The 25,493-nt window shown below is 40.3% G+C and overlaps 1 protein-coding gene across 1 annotated transcript in view; it reads right to left on the bottom strand.

Annotated features, from left to right (window-relative positions):
- Positions 1 to 25,493, bottom strand: part of TNPO1 (transportin 1) — a 685,264-nt gene that overhangs the window by 179,149 nt on the left and 480,622 nt on the right. Inside the window, 2 exon segments of the mRNA XM_029574697.1 lie at positions 3,348 to 3,389; positions 3,392 to 3,445. Of these exon segments, the coding sequence (XP_029430557.1) occupies positions 3,348 to 3,389; positions 3,392 to 3,445 (96 nt within the window).

Below are 25,493 nucleotides of genomic sequence, written 5' to 3'. Positions count from 1 at the left end.
AGAGAGGGTGTTTATGTTGCTGTTACTGAGATGACACCAGAAATATCTCTTTTGTATGGTAAATTGAACGGGGAATGTCCTAGTTCTGTTCTGTAGCCATTGTTGGGGGGGTCAGGGTGGATCCTGTAGATACAGAGTATATGTTTACATTTAGCCCCGTGACAGTCATATGTTCAGTGTGTCCACCATGTGAGAACCACTGTTAGGTGTGTCCAGACAGAAAAAAGGTTGAGAACCACTGATCTAGTGATACAGAAATACCTCCAGTACCTGAAAGTGAAACTGCTTTGAAGTTGCTAAAAAGCAGAAAATACATTAAACAAAAAAAGCAGTTGAGGAATGCTTGACAGGACCAAGTCACAGCAGAACTCAGCAAAGTTCTGAGTCTTTTCCTAGAATTTTTAGGCCAGCTCTGAATTACTACTCCTTTTTGAATAAAAGCCTTTGTGAGGCTCAAACCATTCAAGGCACACATCCTGGAAAGGCTACTTCATCCAGAGATGTTCCGGCCTTTCCTTAAACAGAGCAATTTTTACAATGATTTATCTTGGATATCTTATACCCAAGCTGAGTATACTTCTTGAAACTGCTTGTCCACTTTGACGACAGTTTGAAAAATAATGGAATAGACATCTCAGAGAAAGACAACTAATTTGACATGGATCAGTAAAATACGCAGTAAATCAAATTCTTTAATAAATTAAACTGCTGCAATCATCTAGCATGGCTGACAATGAAATACCTAATTAGAGGACAAACAGGAAAAGCTAATACAAAAAAAAACCAGATATTTATCTTTATATGCAGTCAGTCCAGTAGATATGCAGGCTACCTACTGCACGTGCTCAATTACATTTTGGAAAGCTCTGAATAATTCTCCAATAATGAAGATGTGTGTTAGTGAATGAAGATCTACAGCATAATCTTGAAAACCCAAAGCTCTATGTCTGGTAATGGGGCCGGCGCGTCCTATTAGGCGAACTAGGCGGTCGCCTAGGGCACTGACCCTTAGGGAGCGCCGAAGAACAGCCATGTGGGGCTGCCAGCAGAGCCTATCCAGCTCACAGCAGAGGAGTAGAGATTTGGCAGGCCGCGAACAGTGCCTCTCCTGCTCGCAGTCCAAAGAAACATACACTCTGTGGGTGCAAATGTAGTAGGAACCAGGGCAGAAGGCTCGCCTAGGGTGCCTAATATCCTTGCACCGGCCCTATCTGGTAATCTTTGGTTTGCAACAAATTCCCTGCTGCCAGTAGTGATGAGTTCCTCTTGCTTATACTCGATGCAGAAATTGATGCTAGCATCAAGGAACCTTTGCCACAATCCAAAGACTGCTTAATACCTCCTGAAAAACCTAAATCTTAAGCATAACGAGAAAGAGAATGAGAGAATGTAGAGATACTGAGCAAACTAAGATATGAATCTCAGTTATACTAATTGACAAAACAGGTACAACTAGCAAACTGCAATGCCAGAGAGAGCACAAATACTTATCTAACTGCTAACCTGCAAATCATCATAAATGAATAAAAACTGTTTACTCCAGCTTTTTATAACCTTGTTACCCAAGACCTTTTCTGGTTCTAATTGGGTCTTACTTGCTTAATTATCACTTTGTTTTTGTATATTTATTGCCTGTATTTTATTTCTATGTTGTACTATGCTGAATATTTGTTTACGAATTAGTGGAATATAAAGTTTTTTAAATATATAAATTTGCAGGGAAAAGGCGTATTCCTTCCGCTGCTCCCTCTTCCTTTCTCTACCTCTTCTTCTCTCATGCCACTTGCTCCCTCCTAACTCCAGGAAGTCACCAGTAGTCTGTGCTGCTGCCAATGAGTCTGGTCACGGTGGAGCAAGTTTTCAGCCATTTTTTCTGTCCATGGGATTTTGCTCTGTCAGGACCGTGCATACTTCCCCGTCCCTGTCCAGAACAGCACTTGTGCTGAAGTTTGACTGGGAACTGGTGCCAAGACAAATACATAGATTTTTGATGCATGCCACTAGGGTCCAATATTACTTCTCTAAGTTTCAACAACCAAGAAAATATTTACTCCTGAAAATATTGTAACTGGTAACTATACGTTACCAGTTACAATATTTCTGACAAGCTGTAAAATACCTTAAGACTGTTTCAAACCTTTGTTAATATTTCATTAACCATACCATTGTATTAACTGTACTGCATTCTATTCATACAAGATTAGATCAGACAATTGTCATAAGACTTTCACATTTCCCCTTAATTTTCCATTATATCAAATGTCTCTGGCAATACAATGCAAACTAAATTACTTCTACCACATCACCATTCATTTCAAGCAAGCCTGTAAATCTGTTTTAGATTAATTTACAAAGAGACCTTATGATTTGCCTGTCTAGCTGCTTCTACCAAGGCCTTGTGACAACAGAGTAAAAAGAAGAATAAGAGTAACCTAGCAAAAGTGGGATCCTCCTACTAGTTCAGCTAGTAGCAGCTCCTTTAGCTCAGTAATAGACTCTCTGGTTTGAAACCACAAGGTTGCACCTTCTAATACTGAGATTCCTACAGGGTACACAAGATTATATACAGAATCCATTGCCTGACCAGAATTTGCAATATTTTCCAACTGCTTACCCATATTCATTGCAAAGTGGAATTTTGTTTCCAGATTGTAATCTTAAAATAGTATACTGATATAGCAATATTTCTCCAAATTGGTTTTCTATTCTTGTTTCTTTGGGTCTTGTTCCCATTCAAATTCTATACTAAGTCTGATGCATGATCTACCATAGTTTCAGAATTCCTATCTGTAATTTAAACTACTGTTAATCTGGAGAAATTTCATATGATCACTGCAGCAGATACTTTATTACATCTTTACTCACTCACTGACCAAGTATCCCATAATTTTTCTTACATAAAATATTGACCATATTGGGTCAGTGAGGTTAATATCGGCTGTGTACCTAAACCAACCAGGTCATATAAATACCACATTGAGATCAAGAAGAGTCTTTGGATGGTTTTACTATATCATAAGTTTAGCTAAAACTATGAATAAAAGCAATTCAAAGCTAAGAATTTAATATCCTAGGTTCAACTATATCTGATATTTTGCAGATAGGAAGCTAAATTTTGGTCTTCATATATGAACTGATTCAACCATTTATCTAGTTTAGGTGAGACTGCAATTTGGATTTCCAATGATCAAAGAACCAAGATAACAGACTAAATATATCTTCACTTTCAGTAATTTATCTACCTCACAAAATTCTAAAACCCTCTATTTGTTGTTTAACATTTTTAAAAGGGTAATGAAATGTACTAGAAAGCTGCAATAAAACTTTTTAAACAGACAAAATCTTACTCATCTGAATGGAGATCTCTCCAATTGCCCACGTAGCATTGTGCACACAGAAATGAATTCCGGGTTTAGGTTGGTTCCCAAAATTGGCATGAAATCAGCTAGGAAGAATAAAACATTATTAAAAACATCTTGCATACTGAAAATGTTTTCTGTCATACAAAAACCTTTCTGCTTGTCAAAATGGCATACTTCCAAAATTCATCTAACACAATTTAGCCAAATGAAGAACAACAGTATTGGGGAACTTGCAAGTCTTAGGATACAGATCACTGAAACTAGAGCGAAAAATAGCAACTATTTAATACAGTAATGTAAATGACTAAAGAATTAGCTAAAATACATCCTAGTGTTAGTTTAATAATCTATTATTGCTGGGGCTATTTAATTTCATGCAATCAAGTTGAAGTCCCCAGTAGAAAAGATCAAAAGCAATCATATTGTCAATCCACTTTTAAAAGAAATATTTTTAAATAAATGCTAACAGGAGTAAGGCCAATAATTTCCTTTCAAAATGTTGCAATCCTCATTTTACATAAAAGCAAGTTTGCTTACTGTGAACTGTATTTTCTGTAGATAGGACAAATTAGTCATGACCTGCAGTTGACATCCAGCAGCACTGAATGGCACTGTCTCTCCAAGCTAGTAACATTGCCCAAGAGCTCCTCAGTCTGTGTTCAAAGCTAATAGAATAGGAAGTCTGCTATCCAGGGAGGATGGCGGGTATCTCATGGCTATTTATAGAAAACAATTTATGCTAAGCAAACTTGCTTTTTTTTCTATCTATAAGCAAGAGTAAATTAGCCATGATATGTGGGGAGGCCCAAGCTGAGGGATGCAGCGCAGCATATCAGAATAAGCAACCTGGCTTCCACCGTGGCAACCAGACTATTTTGAAACTGCGTGATGCAAGACTGCCTGTCCCACTGTGCTGTCTATGGAGGCCAAAGTGTCTAGACAGCAGGGGGGAAGTGAAGGTGTGAATAGCGACCAGGGTCACTGCTTTGCATATATCCTCTATATGTGCAATGGATGATGCCGAAGCACGGACCTGATGAACTCTGACTGGATTGGCGGGATCTAGTTCAGCCACTGTTTAACACTGTTATATGCAACTAGTTATCCAGTTCGGATATGGTCCTTTTTAGCAAAAAGAATGCCCAGCTTATTGGGGATCTTATGAGATAATGAGATGATTTCCTGTGGGACTGTGTTTGGCGTTCATAGTACACTAGGCTCCTTTGCAGTCCCATATATGTAACAACTTTTTGTCCTCACTGGCGTGAGGTTTTGGACAGAAAGTCAGGAAAAGTATTGATTGGTTTCAAGTGAAAATCAGGAACCATTTTCGGTAGAAACTTTGGATGTTATCTTAGTACAGCAAATCCTAGAAGAATTGTAGATTAGGGAGTAATGAACCATAGTCTGAAGTTCACTCACTCTTCATAGAAGTGGCTTCCAACACAAAGAGAATTTTTCAGGTTAAGTATTTTAAAGATGCAGTTTCTAGAGGTTCAAATGCAGCTTTTCTTAGCATGAGGAGGATAATGTTGATATGCCACTGCACACTGGAGTTTTTCTAATTGGTGGATGCAGGTGAGGAAGCCCATTCATGAATTTGGAGACCAGGTGTATCATTTTCAGGCGATTAAGCTGCAATGAGCGAATAAGCCGCACAGAGATGCATCTGCACCAATGTAGTCGCTAGACTACACTACGAGAGGTGATGTAGGTAGGAAAGTAACTGATGAGGTTCGCAAATGAATAGATTCAAGTCATGTAAAGTAAAGAAAGTAATTCTGCCATTTGAAAAAGAGTAAATGTGTCTTATGGATGGCTTGGTAATTCCTTAGGTGTTATCCATCAAATTTACCAAAATGAGGACTCTCCAATGTAACTATTGTGGAGCCTTATTCTGAGGGAAATCTGGAAACTTAGGGCTTGCCCCATTTGTTCAGAATTCTCTTCCTTGAAAAAGGAGCCGGCTGAAGGTAAAGCTGAATTAGCTGTAACAAAACGTTTCACCCACTTTACAGTATTCAGGAATTAATTCCCTATTACTACAGACAAACCAAGAGTCAAGGAAAAAAGGGTTTACAGTGGGCTCAGGTAGGATAAGACCCGTGACCCACAGACACCCATTCTTCACAAAACTGTCCAGCCCACATGTCTACCCCCCACTCACACAGTGCATTAAGGAACCCAAAAAACAACGGGATTACAGTGGGCTCTGGTAGAATTAGACCTGTGATGCGGAGACAAGTGACACAGGTACAAAACGCCTTCTCTGTATTAGGTAATGAAGAAGCTCTTGTGAAAGAGATTGAAGTGTTATCTGAAAAGAAAGAAGAAACCCAATGCATACAGAAATTCCATAATACAATCAGTAACCAAAGTAAAAAGCTCATTGTGCTGGGGGGGACTAATCAGAGGCACTAATCTGGGAACTCTTTTCGAGGTAAACACTACAGTTAAAAGCCTCCCAGGATCATCAGCCAGCAGAAATGCTATTCAAATAGTCAAAGTGATCAAGAAGAAGAAAGCAAAGACTCTAAAGTTGATGATATCCATCTGGGAACCAACGATCTTGCTAGAAACAGCATCCAAGCGTTACAGAGAGATTTCCAGTCTCTAGCGAAGCAGATAAGTCACATGGCGACAACCATTGTCTTTTCAGAAGTGTTACTGTTCATGGAAAGGGGAAGGAGAGGCTAAGCTATATTAATAAATTCAATGTATGGCTCAAATCCTGGTGTAAGGAACAAAGTTTTGGATATATTGGAGGCTGGGGCCATGTATGGAACAGTAAAAAGCTCTTTGTCAAAGATGGCTTACATCTATCTGTAAATTTTCACAATGAACCACAAACGATTATGTAAGGCTTCAAAATCCAGTTGTGCATGTCACTGCGCGCACAACCCAGATGTGCATGCCGTTGGGCGTCAGCCTGTAGGTAAACGTTTAAGTTAGGCACTTCGGGCCTCCGGCCTGCCCCATGTGTACCGCCCGTCAAAGGGGGGAAATGGCGCAGACGACCCCGAAGGTAAGATGGCTACCCCCCCCCCCTAAGAGGGTCTCCACGTGTGTGGACCCTCGCACTGAATCGGGGCCTGCTCAACCAGATTTTAAAGCCTCGGAGGAAGGACGGTACGGCCATTCAAGCCTTGGAGACCAGAGACTTAGAAGTAAAGGTTTCTAACTTACCTGGTCTTGGTGCTTACTGGTCGCATGCTGGACGGTCTCCAGCTGCAGGGGTAAAGGGGAATACCTTTACCTCCGCTGCCTTTCAGCCACCCTGGGGGCTAAGTCCATGCCGGATCGGCCGTCGGACCAAGGCTCACCTCTGAGGGATATCGAAAATCACCTCAGGGAAGTCTTGACTGGGGGAGGGACAGTTAGGTTTTACCGCAGGAGAAGCGGGGCTCTCTTAAGGTAAATTTTCTCTCTTGCTGTAAATGTTACACTATTCTGTTTGGGATAGTGTCCGCATCTGCTATGGAGACAGAGAAATACTGAAGAGCTAAGCATGCTGCACAAGTATATGTAGGCTGTCAGCTTTGAAATCTGACTGAGTCTCCCATCTGCTATCAGGAGAGCACAATATCATTGGTCCTGAGTCCATCTGGCTACACGCTAAGAAATAAGAAAATGGTCCTGTTCAAAAGTTCAATCACAAACATACTGAGCTCCACAGTCCTCTTAATAACAAAAGAAATCACATAACCTAAAAAAGGACTGCCACAACTAAAATTAAAAAAGAAAATTTTCAGATTAAATAATGCTCACAGAATGTAATCCAAGGCTCTTGCCCAACAATGGGATTCAACCAGCATCATTCGTTTGAGCACAAAATTTACCTCATACTCTAACAATAAAACCTGTTACCTATTACCTCTTTATTGCAAAAATGCTAACTTTAAAATATTCACTACACAATCTTGTTACCCAACTATATCTATTTTGTCAATGTTTTAAATAAGTAACTCAACTTCTCTCTTTAAATGCTGCTCATGTAACCTCAGAGGTTTCTTCAAATATCAAAGTGCTCAAAGAAATCCCATACTGCCTGACATTGACAATGTTTCGGCACTCATGCCTGCCTTCAGGGGAACAGAAATTATCAGTGGTTATCATCTGCTGCACTCAGCTCAACAAACTGCTATAAAAATGGCTGTTCAGGGGGCGCTATGCTGCTGGCGACGGGATCAGACATGTAATCGCTGAGCTCCTGACCTTGGGAACGCTTCCTCCCGCCCAGCTTGATTAAAACCCAGCGATACCAACCATAAAACAGGTACCTTTGTGCGAGTACTACCCAGGATGGCCACGAAACGCAAAACAGCCGATTTAAAAACATTTCGGCTTTAGCAAACAGCTGCCCGAATTCGCGCACCCAGAGAGCGTGCAGGACCCCGGCACCAGAAGATACGCTGACTGAAGGGGAGGAGGTCTCACCCAGAGCGGCGGAGCTTCAAATTAGCAATCTTCCGAGTAGGGAAGAATTGCGAAGTTGGTTTATTGATCTCAGGGCAGACATGAAGCAGCAGAATTCGGATTTAATGGCTTCGATAGCCGAAATAAAGGAAGATTTGGCAGTGTTGGGAAATAGAGTAGATGATCTCGATGTGCAGATGGACGGCCACGCGGCCAATATGGCGGACATAACCGCGCAATACCAACAACTTGAGAGACAACCAAATGTTCGCAGAGAAATTGGAGGACCTTGAAAATAGGTCCAGATGCAAAAATTTGCGTAACTGGAAGTCCCGGAGACTGATGAATATAAAGATACGCCGGCAGTAGCGAAAAAAAATCTGCAAGTATTTTTTGGCACAGGCTTCACATGACGATACTCCACCGCTAGATGATCAAGACAACTCAGTACATCTCGAGCGAGCTCATCGAGCGCTTGGTCCACGTCCCGATAATAAGCCCAGGGACATTGTTCTCTGTCTGAGTCGCTTTTCCATAAAATCTAAGATCTATGAAGCTACCCGGAGTCAAACGGAATGGTCATGGGAGACCCTAAAAATCTCCATTTTCCAAGATTTGGCACCTTCCACCTTGCGTAAGAGATTCGAGCTGAAGGAAGCCACGAAAGTACTTCGAGAAGCCCACATCAAATACAGGTGGACCTTCCCTTTTGGCCTATTTTTCATGCACCAGGGAGCATCATATCGGGTGAAAACACTGTCTGAAGTGGCTTCAGCCCTAAAAACAGTAGGGCTGCCTGTAGATTTTACTATCACCCACACGCAGGCTTCACTACCAAAACGAGATCAGTTTCCGAGATAGCAACGGGTAACTAATGGTCGACGATGTCTACAGCGTCAATCAGGAGGGCCGCAATCTTGACTCTTTGGACAAGGCTGAAAGGTTTACCCTAAGTTCTGCCAGTATGATGTCTATTTACTGATAGTGGGCATGTCTGGCAGTCATATAGTTTGCTCAATGCATAACTTCATTGTATTATTGGATATGTTACTCAGTTGTTGGGTTCAGAATATTGACACATGTTTGGGTTGGTTTAACTTAAAAAAAATCCAAAAGGAAACGGAAGGGCTTTCAACATCAGAGTATTTGGTTATTGACAGTAGCTGGGTGTTAGAGATCACATAGAAAGGGTAGGGGGGGGGGATAACTTGGGGTTTTTTATACAAGCTCAGGGTCTGATCTTCTTGCAAGTAGATTCCCCCAAGATGGGAGAGATCTGCTATGGGGTGGGGGAATTCATCGGGCCCCAAAACAGTGGCTTTTGATGCATTTATTCATAAATTTGAGCCATCGCCCAGAATGTTGTTAGCACACCTTTATACAGCTTTAGAATATACATGATATTCTCTCTCACTTTAAATGTAAAGGGTCTTAATTCCTACCGCAAGCGACAGCTTTTGTTTCAAGAATTACATCATAATAAGGTTACAATAGCCTTTATTCAAGAAACTCATTTAAAGGCCAGATACGAGATGCTACTATCACATAAAAACTATCCGGCGCATACTTCGCTGCCAGCACTACTGGGTCTAAATACACGGGAGTTGCTATCCTGATCTCTGCCCACTGTGTCCACAAAGTGTTATTTAAATATGCTGAGCCTTCTGGACATCTATTTATTTTATTTAAGAGTTTTTTTATACCGAGGTATAGCTAGCAGCCTTCACTGAAACCAGAAAACTACATATTGCAAGCAACATAAACGTTTATAACAGGGTATGTCCGTGATTAAACCATGTATTTTCTAGCTTAAAACATTCAGTGTCAGTCTTAGAACTGAGATTGCATATCCGAAAAAGGTTATGCATGAGATGTGTTATATGATATTAACCTATACCATCTTTGAATGTTTGACTGAATATCCATGTTTTGAGCTCTTTTTTAAATGATTTAGTGTTGCTTTGTGAGCTCAAGTGATCTGGTAGTGAGTTCCATAATTTCGGACCAGCGATGGATATAGCTCTGTTCCTTGTGGTGGATAGCTTGGCTAATGGGAGTGATGGTATTTCTAGCTGTAGTTTATTTGCTGTTCTGGTCGTTGTCTGTTCTGGACATTATCAAGGGCCCTGTTACCTGCTTTGTATATTGCGTTGTGTAAGATTGTTAGTACATAAGAACATAAGAACATAAGAAATTGCCATGCTGGGTCAGACCAAGGGTCCATCAAGCCCAGCATCCTGTTTCCAACAGAGGCCAAACCAGGCCACAAGAACCTGGCTACCGGTAGCCAGTGTAGACTGCTGAGTACAGGTGTGATGTGGTCTGATTTCTTTTTGCCAGATAGGACTCTAGCTGCGGCATTCTCTAGTAGTTGAAGTGGTTTTAAGGCCACTTTAGGTAGGCCTATCAAGAGTGAATTGCAGTAGTCAAGGCTGGTGAAAATAAGGGATTGTAAGACAGTTCTGAAGTCTTGGTGGTGAAGCAACGGTTTTAGATGTTTAAGTATTTGGAGTTTATGGAAACCCTCTGGTTTTTGTTGTGATGTGCTTTTTGTAGTTTAGTTCATTGTCAATCCAAATACAGAGGTCTTTTACGTTGTCTTTAAGTTGTATGTAGACGTTGTCTATTTGGAAGGATTTGGTGGTTTTTGATCCTGATTTTTTTCTTTCGATTAGAATGCATTCGGTTTTGCTCATGTTTAAACAATTTTAGGTGATTTAGCATATTTTTGATTGAGTCTAGGTGAGAGGTAGCTAGTTTCAGTGCATCTTCGATGGTGGATGTAATTGGAATGAGGAGTTGTATGTCATCAGCATACATATAGTAAGTTACGCCTAGGCTTGCTAGGAGTTGGCAAAGAGGGAGTAGATAAATATTAAAGAGTGTGGCCGACAGAGCGGACCCTTGTGGCACTCCTGTTTCCAGGGGGATGGCTTCTGATGTGTTGTTGTTGATGGAGACTTTGAAAAAGCTGTCTTTTAGGAAAGAAGTGAACCAATCAAGAGGTTTGCCTGAGAGCCCTATGTTTGCTAGTCTTGATAAGAGCCTTTTGTGGTCAACTGTGTCAAATGCAGCAGATAGGTCGAGGAGGATTAGTACGTGGCTGATTTTGTTATCAAAGCCTCTTATATTGTTAGATAGGTTGAGCAGTAGAGTTTCCGTGCTGATGTTTTTCCTAAAGCCGTGTTGGGTGGGATGTAGTACCACTTAGAATTTCCCCTCTAGAGAATTCCTCTATAATATATACTCTTCGAGCTATGACTATGAATGCCTTCGATTTAAGACTAAGAATTTGCCTGCTGTTTTTTGTACTTTGAACTCTCCTATCTGTGTATATAGTTGGTTTACTCATATTGATTTATATTTATATCTAGTTTTCACCCCCCTGTTTAATGTACTCTATTGGTTATATGTAAGGGCCCCGCCCAAAAGTTAATCTTGTTCCGCTGTTATATGTAAGGGCTCTGCCCAAATGTTTTTGTTTTTTGTAAACCGATGCGATGTGTCAACGGATGTCGGTATAAAAGAGACCTTAAATAAATAAATAAATAATAAATAAATAATATTGTTCTCAAGGTTTTCATTGAGTTGTTTCAGGACCGCTTTTCTCCGTCATTTTTGCAAGGAGGGGCAGGTTTGATATTGGACGGTAGTTGTTCAAGTCGTCCGGGTTCAAGTTTTTCCTCTTTAGTATTGGTCTGATTGTTGCGATTTTTAACTTAACTGGAAGTTTACCTTCTTCGAGGGATTTATTGATAATTGCTGCTACTGTTGGTGCTATGGAAGGAGCAATTTCCTTTAGCTCTCGAGTGGGGATGGTGTCTAGGTCATGGTGAGCTGGGTTTATTTTTCTTAGCATTTTTTCTGTTTCCGTGGAGGAGATAGGTTCAAAATTAGACCATGTAGTTATATTTGATGTGGATATTTGGTTTTTTTTGATCGAAGAGTTGTTGAAGGCATCAGTTATTTTGTTCTTGAAGAGTGTAGCTAAGTCTTGGCTTAAATTTTTGGTTTCGGTTGGGTTGGAGTTGGTGTTTTCAGAGGTGAGGTTGTTTTACTATGTTGTAAAGGGATTTGGAGTTATTGGAGGAGTTTTTGATCTTCTGACTGTAGTAGTCTCGTTTAGTATTCAGAATCAATTTTTTATAAGCGGCTAGTTGCATGTGATATCTCTGCTGTGTCATGGGGCACTTTGTCTTTTTGCCATTCTTTTTCACATTTCCTAAGGTTGGATTTCATGTTTCTTAGTTGAGAGTTGAACCATGGGCTCTGTTGTTCTCTGATTCTTTAGATGTTTGAATTTCTCAGGGTTTATATTATTTGCAGTGTCTTCTGTAATTTGGAACCAGGATTTGATAGCGTTATTTATGTTTGAGAGGTCCAGATTTGCTCATTTTCCCAAGTTCTTGTTGGAGAAGGTTGGTTTGGAAAGGTGGTCGGTATTTGAAGGGTCAATTTGGTTAGTTTGTTTTTGTTGTGTTAAATTTTGCTTGTGTCTTGCATTGTAAGAGGTAGTGATTGGACCAGGGGACTGGTGTGTATGTGATGGATGTGTCTGAGAAATAGTTATTAGTGAAAATCAGGCCCAGTGCGTGTCCCGCTTTATGAGTGGGGTTGTTAACTTGTAGGTTGCAATTTAGACTTGATAGAATATCTAATAGAGTTTGGCAATTTTGTGATCTGGGACTAGTATCTGTGTGTAGATTGAAATCACCAAGGATGATAGTAGGTTTTTCATACTGATGTTTATTAGGAATTCCAGAAGTGGAGAGATATCGTTGTCTAGGAGTTTGGGTGGGCAGTATACTAGGCATATTTGTAGGTTTTGTGGGTCAAAGAGGGATATTTCATATTGTTTTGGGTGATTGTGTGGAATCACTTTCATTGAGAAATGTTTTTTTTTTTTATAATAAGGAGTAGTCGTCCTCCTCTTTGGGATTTGCGAGGGATTGAAAATGTGTCATATGCACTTTTGTCTATTTGGTTCATTAAGACTTGATCGGTATTTTTGAACCAGGTTTCTGTTATGGCAATGAAATCTGGTTTTTCTTTCTTGTAGTATGTCAGATATTAAATGTATTTTTGGGTTAGGGATTGAGCATTTATGAGAAGGAAGATGAGACATAGTATGTTTTTGATGTTTTTCATTAGTCGTATGTTTATTAGGTATCTGTGTCTAATCTGATGAAGCGTGTTGGTCAATGTCGCCATCTTTGGTGTGTCTGACGATCTTCGTTGATGGTTTAAGGTTTCGCAGGCGGAAGCTAGTTGACAGCAGTAAGTGCGCTGGGGGATTTGCGAGAGATGTAAGTTGTAAGAGATCAGTCTGATGGCTGTGTTAGATTAGGATGTTTGCTGGATGTTTGATGAGGTCCGGATGAGTGCTTGAGTCTGCATGAGATCAGGAAGAGTGCTGTAGGATGAGGTTTGCTGCGATCCAAGAGCTTGCTGTAGTGTGCTTGATGTGATTCGGATGCGTGCTGGATGGTGTGCTGGTGGGTGTTTGATGAGATCTGTATGTGTACTGGAGTAAGTTTGATGAGATGAGATTGAGGAATGAGTGCTGGAGGATGCTTAAAGAGATCAGGATGAGTGCTGTATGATGACGTTCGATGAGGTTTGAAGAGATGCGATCCGAAAGCGTGCTTGAGGGTGTTTGGTGATATCAGGATGAGTGCCGGTGGATGCTTGATGAGTGCTATAGGAGACTGGTGGAAGCTGGGCGGATGTTCGAGGGGTTGGGTGATTGCTGGCTGAAGTTGATAAAGTTTGAAGAGGTTGGAAGAGGTGGAGAGGAAGGTTTTGTGAATGCTGGAGATTGGGCGTTTGAGGCGGTGTTGGAAATGCCGTCTGAGGATGCCGTCTACTAATGCTTATCATCCAAATTGGGTCGGAAGTCCTGACGTTGCTCAATGTTTATCTCCCCAACACGCAACAACAGGGGTTTATTCAAGTCATGGAGAGAGTTTTATCCCAGTCTGCTAAAGGATCTATTATTGTGGGAGGAGATTTTAATCTTACGCTAAAGTCAACCATAGATAATTCGGGGCCTGCCAACCAACTCTCAGGGGAACCCAGGAGGAAATTAATTGCATTACTAAATAACTGGAATTTAGTTGATATGTGGCGTCAAAGGCACCCACAATCAAGGCAGTACACTTTCTATTCACATGCCCATAACACCTACTCCCGCATTGATTTCTTCTTAGTTGATAAGTTAATACAAAACAAATTATGTAAAACTGAACTAGAGCAGCTGACGTGGTCGGATCACGCTCCCATTTTGCTAGATCTGGCTATGACAGATTTAGATGGAGGCATGAAGTACTGGCGTTTAAATGACAGCTTGTTTGATGATCTTAGTTTTGCTGACCGATTGGCCAAGCAGATGCTGGAATACTTCAAACTCCAGAATGTTAACTCTCCCGACCCAACCCTTATATGGGAATGCTCTAAAGCATACGCTAGAGGCCATTTTATATCACAGGCAACTTACTGTAAGAAATGGCATAATGCGACAAGAATGCGGCTTTTAGATGAGCTGACTAATCTAACTCATCGACATATGCTTAACCCAGACACAGGGCTATTTACACAATTAAACAATATCAAGAGGGAATTACAAGTGCTAGATAACAGTCAGATTGCTCATCACCTCAATATAGTTAAACAGCAGCACTTTGAAGGGGGAAATAAAGTGGGCCGCCTCCTAGCCAGACGATTAAAAGCTGTACAACTACAGAATGCTACAGCTAAGATTAAGGACACCTCTCACATGATGTTAATTCAGTCTGTAGACGTCCGTAGAAGCTTTACTACTTTTTACATCACATTATATAGTGCCCACATGGATATCAATGATGCGGAGATAGAAGATTATTTGTCAGAGGTGTCTTTACCCATGCTCACAGAGGATCAACAACAGTTTCCGGATAGCACCAGAAACCCTCCAAGCTATCCAACAACTAAAGGGCGGTAAAGCCCCAGGTTTAGACGGCTTAACTTCCAAATATAACTCTCTCCCATGTACTGGTTGCCCCATTAATGGAAGTTTTTTAATTTTCAGCAAATGGGTGGTACCTTGGGACCCCATTCCAATACGGCAGGGATCACAGTCATTGCTAAGCCAGGAAAGGATCCAACAAAATGTAGTTCATACCGCCCGATATTGCTAATTAACTTAGATTTGAAAATTATGGTGAGGATTCTAGCGGAACGCCTTAATCATTTATTACCTACATTGGTTCACCATGATCAGGCAGGTTTCATTCCGGGCAGGGCTGCCTCTGACAATGTGCGGATTATCGATCTTATTTGGTGGGTGACCAAGGAATCTATCCCCAGTGTTCTATTTTCAGTCGATGCCGAAAAGGCGTTTGATATGGTGCACTGGCCATTCTTGTTTCGCACATTACTCAAAATGGGATTTGGTCAGTCTTTTTTAAATTGGATACAAAAACTGTATGAGGGACAGAGTGCAGGTCAAGGTGAATGGAGGCTACAGTGAACGTTTTCCAATAGCACGAGGCACCAGGCCTGGCTACCCTCTATCACCGTTACTATTTGCCCTCTTTTTAGAACCATTTACTTCTAAAATGGCTTTTCAGTAATGCTTTCCCCGGAAACCCAAGATCTCTCTGACGCCACTCTTAGAACATGGACTAAGGACTAAGACTAGTGGTTAAATGGGCACGCCATATTCTCCACATAGCCCTCCCAGGCCTCATCTGTGTTTCTTCCTCCTCTGCTTTCTGCCGTATGCTCTGCCCCTCGCTCCTTCTTGCCCCTTACCCTTCCTCCCACCCCTCTCTTGCCATTCTTTCCCTCCTCTCTTACCCCCTAATCCAAGCATCTTAACCAATTGTTTTATTTCTATACTATATTGATGTATTTTATTCACACTACGTTGAAGCTTCTTTCAGCTCGCAAATGTTCCTTGTTCTTCGAAATGTTTTTGAATGTTATAATGCTCTAATGTTTTATGTATCGCCTCCCAGCGAAGGTTCTGTTTTACTGTAAACCGGTGTGATCTGTATTCTTTACAGGAATGTCGGTATATAAGAAATCAAAATAAATAAATAAAATTCGATCTACAAATGAGATTCGGGGGTAACAATAGGTTCTCGTCAGTACAAAATGTCATTCTTTGCAGGCAACATTTTGTTCACCCTGACTGAGGCTTCATCCACCTTACCAATGGTTATGACAGCATTACAACAGTTTAGCGCTGTATCAGGGTTTAAGGACAACTTTGATAAATCGGAGGTACTAAATATTAATACCCCGCCCCAGTTGCTAGTGTGTTACAGTCATCTTTACCATTCAGATGGACAAAGAAACCCCTTAAATATTTGGGCATACACCTAGGCCCCGATATCACCAAGTTGTATACGCTTAATTACGAACCCCTACTGAAACTCATTGATTGTGACCTTTCCCATTGGCATGGTGATACATTTTCATGGTTGGGACGTATAGCCATTAAAATGAATATTTTACCACGATTCCTTTACCTCTTTATAACACTTCCGATTTATCTATCCCCATGCTTACTACGAAAAATGCAGAAAAGAATCTTTGATTTTGTGTGGCGAAAAAGACCACCAAGGGTAGCGAGATCGGTTCTCTACTGTTCTAAAGAGGACGGTGGTACTGGTTTCCCAAACTTATGTTGGTATTACGCATCTGCGCAGCTGAAAGCTATCTTGGACATACATAGGGCCACAACCCTATGCCCGTGGCAGATCATTGAACAATTTTTGGTGAGAGATATGCCTCTTGCCACTATGCTGTGGCAACCAAAACAATCATCTCGACCTATCTCTGACATACCTCCTTCATTTCTTTTTTTTTTTCAATTTAATCTTTATTAAATTTCTTAAACATTTTACAATGAAAAAAGAAATAAGAATATTTGGTTTACATTTACCACAAAAAAACCATCCCAGGAAAATTCTTATAAAGAAAACAAATTATTTATAAACTCAAATACAGTCCACATTACTGGGAGGACTTACTGTAATAAAAAAAATCATAAGGAAAAATTACCAATAAACATGGTAACTGCGGAATTTAATATCTTTGACCAATATTTCCAATAGAGTTATTATAAACTCTCTCATCCTTCTTTATCACCAAGAAAAGTTTCTAAATGAGTTGGCTCAAGGGAAACAAACTTATTTTTATTATACATGATCAAACATCTGCAAGGAAATTTGAGAAAGAATGTAGCTCCAATGGCTAACACTCTCTCTCTCAACGCAAGAAATTGTTTTCTTCTTACTTGGGTATTTTTTGAGACGTCAGGGAACACCTGTATTGGTTGTCCACAAAATTTAAATTCTTTATTTCTAAAGTATTTTTGCATAACAAGATTTTTGTCCTGCTCTAAACTAAAAGCAACAATTAACGTTGCTCGAGTTTGTATATCGTCTACTGACGCCTCTAAAAAGGCTGTTAAATTAGGGCTTTGATTTGACATAACATCAATACCTCCCTCATGGGCTAGTTCAGCTCTTTTCTGTCTTGATAAATAATACATTTTAGAAATCAATAATTCTTTAGATATCCCAAGAATCTCTTTCACGTATTTCCTGAACAATTCATGTTCAGACAAAAGTCTTGTACTTGGAAAGTTCAGGAAGCATACATTTTTATTTCTCATATTATTCTCTAGATTTTCCAATTGCCTATAAAGAATCAAAGAGTCCTTAATAAAAGCAGTCCCAGAAGCTTGCAAAGAAGAAATTTGTGAATTAGAAAAAGTGTTCACTGTTTCTAATAAATCTATTCTTTTTCCTTGATCTTCCAACTTCTTTTTAATTTCCACAACTGTTACAGAAGATTGAGAAATGGAGTGGGACAATTTCCTCTCCATGTTTTTAACGACTCTCCAAACATCTACCAGAGTGATGTTTTCTGGTTCAGGTGTGTCTAATAATTCCTGCTCTTTTCCCAAGGCAGGTTCTACTTCACTCCTCCCAGGAGCTACTTTCTTCACTTCACTTCCTCCTGAACTCAAGTCTGGTATTTTAGTTGTTAATTCGGTCGTATTCGGGACAGTTTTACATATACTGTCCCTAATACTTCCATTGGATAACATGGAAGTTTGGTCCTGAGCAGGACTAGCGGAGGCCCCCGAAATTGTAGATGTATCAAATAAAACCTCACATGAGGCTTGACTCACCCTTCTAATATGGGAGTCCATTGGGCCCTTCACTTCCTTGGCTATGGGAGTTGATGCGGCGATTTTCATCTCTCTCTTTTTCCCCATCTGTTAGGCCTGGGTCTGGTCGGCAAGAATTCTCTACCAGGGGCGCGCCCCTTTGGCGTGCGGCTTTGGCTGCGCGCCGCTGCTCCTGAACTTAGAGCAGCTTCCTCTTCCGGCTCACCATAGAAGGTAGGGACTCAGGCGTTCTCGCCCACCGCAATCAGTCCTCCTTGCCCCAAATGCTCACCGGCGCCATGTCTCCGCAGGGGGAATGCCTCCCATACCTCCTTCATTTCAAACAACTCTGAAGGTTTGGGCAAGCTGGCGATCCCATCTGGTAGGAGAGTGGCCTTATTATCATATATCTCAAATGTATCATAACACCACATTCCGGGCCGGACTACCCAGGGGAGTCTTCTTGGACTGGAAAAAGCAAGGATTAACGCAAATCGGACATTTCCTCCAGCAAGGGAAGATATCTCTAGCTTCCTTACTACCACAGACTCCATACACTTCACAACATGTATTGGAGTACGCACAAATATCCCATTTTCTTCGTCGCCTCATCACGTCTCATTTATCAGACAACTGTTTGAAACCTATTGCACTCAATAGCGGGTTCTCAAGGGAGCGGTATCTAAGATATACAAACTGCTGTTAGGTTTGCCGAACTCTACACCATCTTTCATGGGTGCATGGGAGACTGATCTTGGGATAACCATAACTACTGATGATTGGGAAAGTCGTTTTTTTACAGAGCGAGACGTTGCTCTCTCTCAGCCAATCTTCAGGAACACTGCTTAAAAATATTATATAGATGGCATTATTCACAGGAGAGACTACATCGTATATATCCACAGATCTCTGCTAATTGCTGGCGAAACTGTGGGCAATTGGGAAGTTATCTTCATGTATGGTGGACATGCCCACGAATTTTATCATTCTGGCAACAGATTGGTGATTGGCTTAATCAAATGTTTGCAGCCACGATCACTTCCACGCCATACTCAATGCTGCTAGATAACCCAATCTCAGAATTGTCTGATACCCAACGACGACTGTCAGCAGATATGTATAGCTGCCAGATTAGAATTGGCTTGCCTCTGGAAGAGTCAAGACATCCCTCACATGCCGAAACTTCTCAAACAAATACAGAATCAGCAATTATTGGAACACGCAACTGCCATATGCCATAATAGATTAGGTGCTTATCATAAGGTTTGGGATCTCTGTCACCTGGAGCAACACACACTCCTGGAAGCCCAGCTTCGACTTCTCATGGACTCTTTGCATTTTATTACTTGCGGGACCGCATTTGCTTATTTTAAGACGAAATCCATGACTTGTGATTTCTAGTATGACATCTTTATCTATGTATAATATAGGTGGTGCATCTATACATAAGCTAATGGCTCTACTTGGGGATGTTATGTATTGACTTCTCTGAGGCCTGATGGGGTGGGGGCGGGGGGATAATAAAAAATCTACCTGTTTCATGTTTCTTCCTTCAATGTGCAACGAGGCACCTATGTCAATTGCATGTTTATCTTGTTTTGTTATTTCTTGCCAATAAAATATTTAAATACAAAAAAAAATGGCTGTTAAAGTTTTCATACCTTTAGTTCTTAATTTCATGCATTGCCCCCTTTTACATCAGTGACTGCTTACAGTCTTTTGTGATAGTTGTGAATGAGGCTCTTTATTTTCTCATGTGGTAAAGCTGTCCATTCCTCTTGGCAAAAAAGCCTTCAGATCCTATAAATTCTTAGGCTGTTTAGCATGAACTGTATGTTTGAGTTCTCTCCAAAGTGGCTCAATGATGCTGAGGTCAAGAGACTGTGTTTAATATTCCAGAACCTGCACTTTCATGTGCTGCAGCCACTGGTGGGCTGACTTGGTCTTATGTTTCAGATCATTGTCATGTTGGAAAATCCAAATGCACCCCAGGTATAACTTCCTGGCTGATGAATGCAAATTCTCCAATATTTTCTCATAAGATGCTGCATTCATCCTGACATCAATTTTGACTAAATTCCCTGTGTTGCTGTAGCTTATACCCCTCCAAAATAACAGAATCCACCTCCATGCTGTACAGTAGGGATGGTGAGCTTCTCTTCATAGCACTTATGGTTGTGACCATAAAGTTCAGTTTTGGTCTCATTCCAAATTATTTTGTTCCAGATGTTTTGAAGCTTCTCTAGGTGCTGTTTGGCATATTGTAAATGGGCTATTTTGTGGCATTGGTGCAGCAATGGATTTTTTCTGGCAACTCAACTATGCAGCCCATTTTTGTTCAAGTATCTCCTTGAAACACCCATACCACTGTTTCAAAGACACCTTTATTTCAGTAGAAGTTGCTTGTGGGCTTTTCTTTGCATCCTAACAAATTTTCCTGGCAGTCGTATCTGAAATCTTCCTTGGTCTACACCTTGGTATTAAAAGAATCCATAATTTTCCACTTCTTAATCAGAATTTGAACAGTACTGATTGGCATTTTCAAATCTTTGGATATCTTTTTATATCCTTTTCCTGATATATAAAGTTGCTTTCCCCATGCTTCCAGTAATCACCAAGGTTAGTGCTCCCTGGATGAAATGCACAAGGATTTCTTAAGAGCTAAGAAACTCATTGACTATTTATATACAGACACCAATTACAATCAAACAAGGAACAGGTGGGGATACTTACCCTTCATTGCTATCTCAAACTGTATCAGCCCAAACATTCAAGGGTATGTCAACTTCTCAACAGGACCATTTTATTATTTCTCTTATTGCTATAGTTTAATGACTGTGCTATTCAGTGATTTATAAGGAGAAATTACTACTTACCTGATAATTTCCTTTCCTCTAAGGAAGCCAGGCCAATCCACACAAGTGGGTTATGCACCTCTACCAGCAGATGGATTCTGAGTAAAGCTGACGTAACTGACATATAGCCCCGCCATCAGCCCGCCAGTATTCTCTGGAAAAGTGATATATGGGCAGCCTAATATGGAGACTATTGACTATTGCTCACTCCCAGAATCCTTCATTGCCTGTGGCCTGCTTGCAACTTTGGCCATAGGAACAAACCTGTAACTGACCTTAGATTCAAGACTTCGGAACATCTGGATACATTTAGGCTCTGCAAAGCCTATGCTAGAAGGTCATGAGGTTACAGATGGCAAATGACTGAGGCCATATTCTCGGACTACCCGTCTCTAATGGAGAGGCCCAATGCCCCATGAGAATAGAAGGCAAATTGAAGAGACTGACATATTGACAGGACAAAAGAACCTCAGAAGAAGCGGCACATCTGGCAAAAGCAAGGCTAGTCACAAAGGGGCCTTCACGTGGGTGGAGAGTTTCAGGTTAAAGTAGTTTCAGTCTATCCTATTTCATTTATGTCATTCTGCGTAAGTGATTATCATCATAGGCTCACAGGCATTTCTCTATGGTTTAAACCTATAAAATGCAGCTCTCACGATATACTAAGAGACAGACTGTAGTGCTTGACCTGTGTTATAGGTCTGGCTGTCTGTGTCTCCCAAGGATATTCAATAATAAATTTATATTTGCTTTAACTAAATTCTGTGTAATATCTTTGTGTACAATACTTGCAGAAGCGTGCCTTTTACAAAGAGAGGTAACACTGGGCAACAAATTTTCACAAAAGTCATGTTACGGAAATGAAATTAGTCAATTCTTATACATTTCCATGTGCTAAACATGAATGTGACTGAAATTGCAAAATTGGCTCTAGGTTTTTTGTAATATGCAATAATATAATTACATCTTGAATTGTATGCCAATAGTAGGAGACCTATGGTTAATACCGTTTGAAAAATGAATTCATAGACTACGTCTTAGATTTCTTTGCTTGTCTCTTGTACACCTGTTCGGAAGCATCTCTGCGGAGTGTCCAGCAGTAGTCAGCCAGCATGAATATTTCAAATGCTCACCCTTTCTGACTGGGCTTCATATAGAACACTGCTGACGTCAGCTTACTCAGCAGCAGCATGGCAGAAGAACTGCATTGCATCATAAAATGATGTAAAACTCTGGATGATGTGTGCATGATGGTATGATGCAATATGATGCAATATTTATTTATTTATTTTATTTAACAGTTTTTTATACCGACCTTCATAGTGAATAACCATATCGGATCGGTTTACATTTAACAAGGGTATAAAAAAGGAGTAACAAATTCAAGTGAGCGAAAGATAAACAATAGGTAGGAATAAGTCAAAGTTACAATCAACAGGGAGAGAGAACTTGGAAGCTTGCAAGCAAGCTGGAAGGAAGGTAAGGCCGGAGATAAACCAGTGATACCATAAGCGTACATATTACATCATAATATGTGATGTAATATGTAATACTATCTAATTCAAAAAGAGGATAGCTTGAAATTTTTAATCATTTATTAATACAAATCTTTATTATCAAAATGTGTCCACTTAAAATAACACACATCCATCCATACACACTCATACCTTAAAAATATGCATCCTCAAGGAAGGTACATCTAAACACCTACAAAATACATGTAAACCTAATCTAATAATTGTTGATCCCTGTGGACAAATACCACTTACAATCTATCAATACACTTATAAAAATAGGTATCCTCGGTAGTCTGACTTCTCCAAAGTATCCTCCCTTCTTAATGCATTTCTTAGATGTACATGTGGTTTATCTCGGTGTAGTCAACCCCAACAAGTGGCCCCTGTTTCGCACTCGTTTGCTTCCTCAGGGGGATGAAAAACCTCTGAGAAAACCAAACGAAACATAAAATGAATAACAAAACCTTGGACACACCCCTATATTTCAAATAATCTAAATGTTACTTCAAAACATCAATAAACCCCAAACTATTACCAACCGAAAACTCACCAAACCAGTACTCCTCTATGCTCAATTATAACTTCAGTTCCAAAACCTCTCCGACATGGGTTATACTTTCAAAACCTCTCCAACGTGAGCTTCTTCATGTTAACCAAGAAGTTGTAACACGAACGTTCCATCTACAATATATACGTACATGGCACAATAAAACTACTCTTATTTCTACCCCCATATACCAGTTAATTACACCCATATTAAAACTTGCGTACCTGGCAAATGCTTTTTTCAATCGCTTTTAAATCTCAAAAGACGCCCGAAGGTGAACCACCGTCTTACACCAAGTCCATGTTAATTAACCCTGTACCAACGTCTTCAAACTTTATTGTCCCACGTCGGCAACCACTCCCAACGACGTTCTAACAAATAAAGTCACGTTCAGTGTCCTTATACAAACAACTTCAAACTTTATTGTCCCACGTCTACAACCACTCTCAACCACGTCCCAAATTTCACAACCACGTAAAAGCGTAACCACGCACCCCAGCTGTCAAATGGCCCCTCAGTCGAATAACACACTCCCACCGTATCCTACCTGCTAAAGCCACTTTGAAAAAAAAAAGAGCAACACACCCAATATCACCAACGGAGTTATAATGAGCCTCGATATATTTCCCAGAAATAATGTAAATAACTCAACAACTCACCATACTCACCCCAATCACTGCTAAAGAGTGATTTAGCCGAATCAATCCTGCTCACGAATACCCTAACTCTACCGATAAGTACATAGCTATAATGGTTTAACTGAATCAATCCTACTCCCAAATTCCCTGACTCCACCAATCACTACATAGTTATAAATCAATGTCTCCAGATCTCATATAATACCACAAGGAGGGAAAAATCCTAAAAACAAGACTGCCATTCGATTTCAGCGTTCAAACCAACCGGCATTAAAGTCTGCCACTTGAATATACATTGTTGCTCCCATTTTATTAGCAGTCGACGAACATCACCCTCTTTGTTGATACATTGTCTTATGACAAAATACTTAACGTCCTCCACAGCATGTTCCCTCTGTAACCAATGTGTGACCAAAGGGGCAAATTCCTTTTTTGTCCTAATACAACTTTTGTGCTCTATTATCCTTTGTCTAATAGCTCTGGTCGTATGACCAATGTATACCATGTCACAAGGGCAAATAATAGCATAAACCACTCGCTCCGAAGAGCATGTGTAATGACCTCTCAACTCATATGGGACAGGCAACATTTTACAACGATACTGTTTAACTTGTAATGCATTGTTGCATACAGAACAGTGCCCACATTGAAACTGACCCATAGTGGCAACATCCACGTCAGCTATTTTTCTATGTTTTAGCCTTTGTCTTAGATTTCTACCCTTCTTGGTAGCAAATATAGGTAACTCAGAGAAACCCGGTAATGATGATATAATTCTCCATTGTCTTTTAATGCTCTGTTTGATGGCTGTAGTTTTTGTAGAGTATGGGAGGGTACAAATCACTCTAGAGATCTTATCCTTGACCTGAACTGATAGCAAATTGTCACGGTTAGCAAACAGACCCCTTTTGTATGCTCTCTTGACAATCCTTTTACTGTAACCCTCTCTCCATAAAGCAATTTGATAATTCCTGAGCCTTAACTTTGTACTCTTCCACTGAAGAGCACAACCTTCTATATCTGAGGAATTGACCAACTGGAATGTTCTCTTTTAACCTACGTGGGTGAAAACTTGTGGCGTGAAGTAAAGTATTCCTGTCTGTAGGTTTCTTGAAAACTGATGTCTGAAAATAACTCCCATGTCGGGTTATGGCTACATCCAAAAATGCTATCTTTGTTTTATCCTTCACAAATGTAAACTGTAAGTTAGAATCGCATGTGTTCATATACTGGTGAAATTCAACTAATGTCTCATCATCCCCAGTCCATATAAAAAACAGGTCATCAATGTACCTCTTCCAAATAGTAATCTGTGTAAAAAATTCAGAAGAGTAAATATGGAGATCTTCATACCGGGCTACATAAAGACCCGCTACAGTGGGTGCCAAGGGGGATCCCATAGGGATACCCCTTACCTGTTTATAATACACCCCCTCAAAACGAAAGTAACTTTCAGTCAACACAAGTTTAACTAATTGCATAAGCAATTTGTTCTTCCGATGGGAAAAATCCATGTCCTCCAATATAGTACGTACAATCAATACCGCCTCTGATTGAGGTATATTGGTGTAAAGAGATGAAATATCGGCTGTAACCAACCACTGTGCTGAAATTGCCAACGTGTCAGTAAGATTGGATAAAAAATCCATAGAGTCCCTTACATAAGACTGGACCTGCACAATTCTTCCTTGAAGTAAACAATCAATATATTTAGCAATGGGCTCAAAAATGGACCCAATGCCTGACACTATGGGCCTACCCGGAGGCCTCTCCAAAGATTTATGAATCTTGGGAACCATATAAAAATATGGAACAGAAGGGTGTGTTTGGAGTAACCATTTAAATTCCTGTTTGGAAATAACACGCTCTTTAACAGCCTGCTCTAACAGGTCCTTTATTCTAATACTTAACATATCAGTAGGATCCTGTCTCAAAACAATATACGTAGTTGTGTCCTGTAACTGGTGTGCGGCTTCCTCATGATACATAAGGG

Source organism: Rhinatrema bivittatum, chromosome 1, assembly GCF_901001135.1.
Source record: "Rhinatrema bivittatum chromosome 1, aRhiBiv1.1, whole genome shotgun sequence".
Lineage (NCBI taxonomy): Eukaryota > Metazoa > Chordata > Amphibia > Gymnophiona > Rhinatrematidae > Rhinatrema > Rhinatrema bivittatum.
The sequence above is the reverse complement of the archived record's forward strand: the minus strand, read 5'-3'. Positions and strand labels throughout refer to the sequence as shown.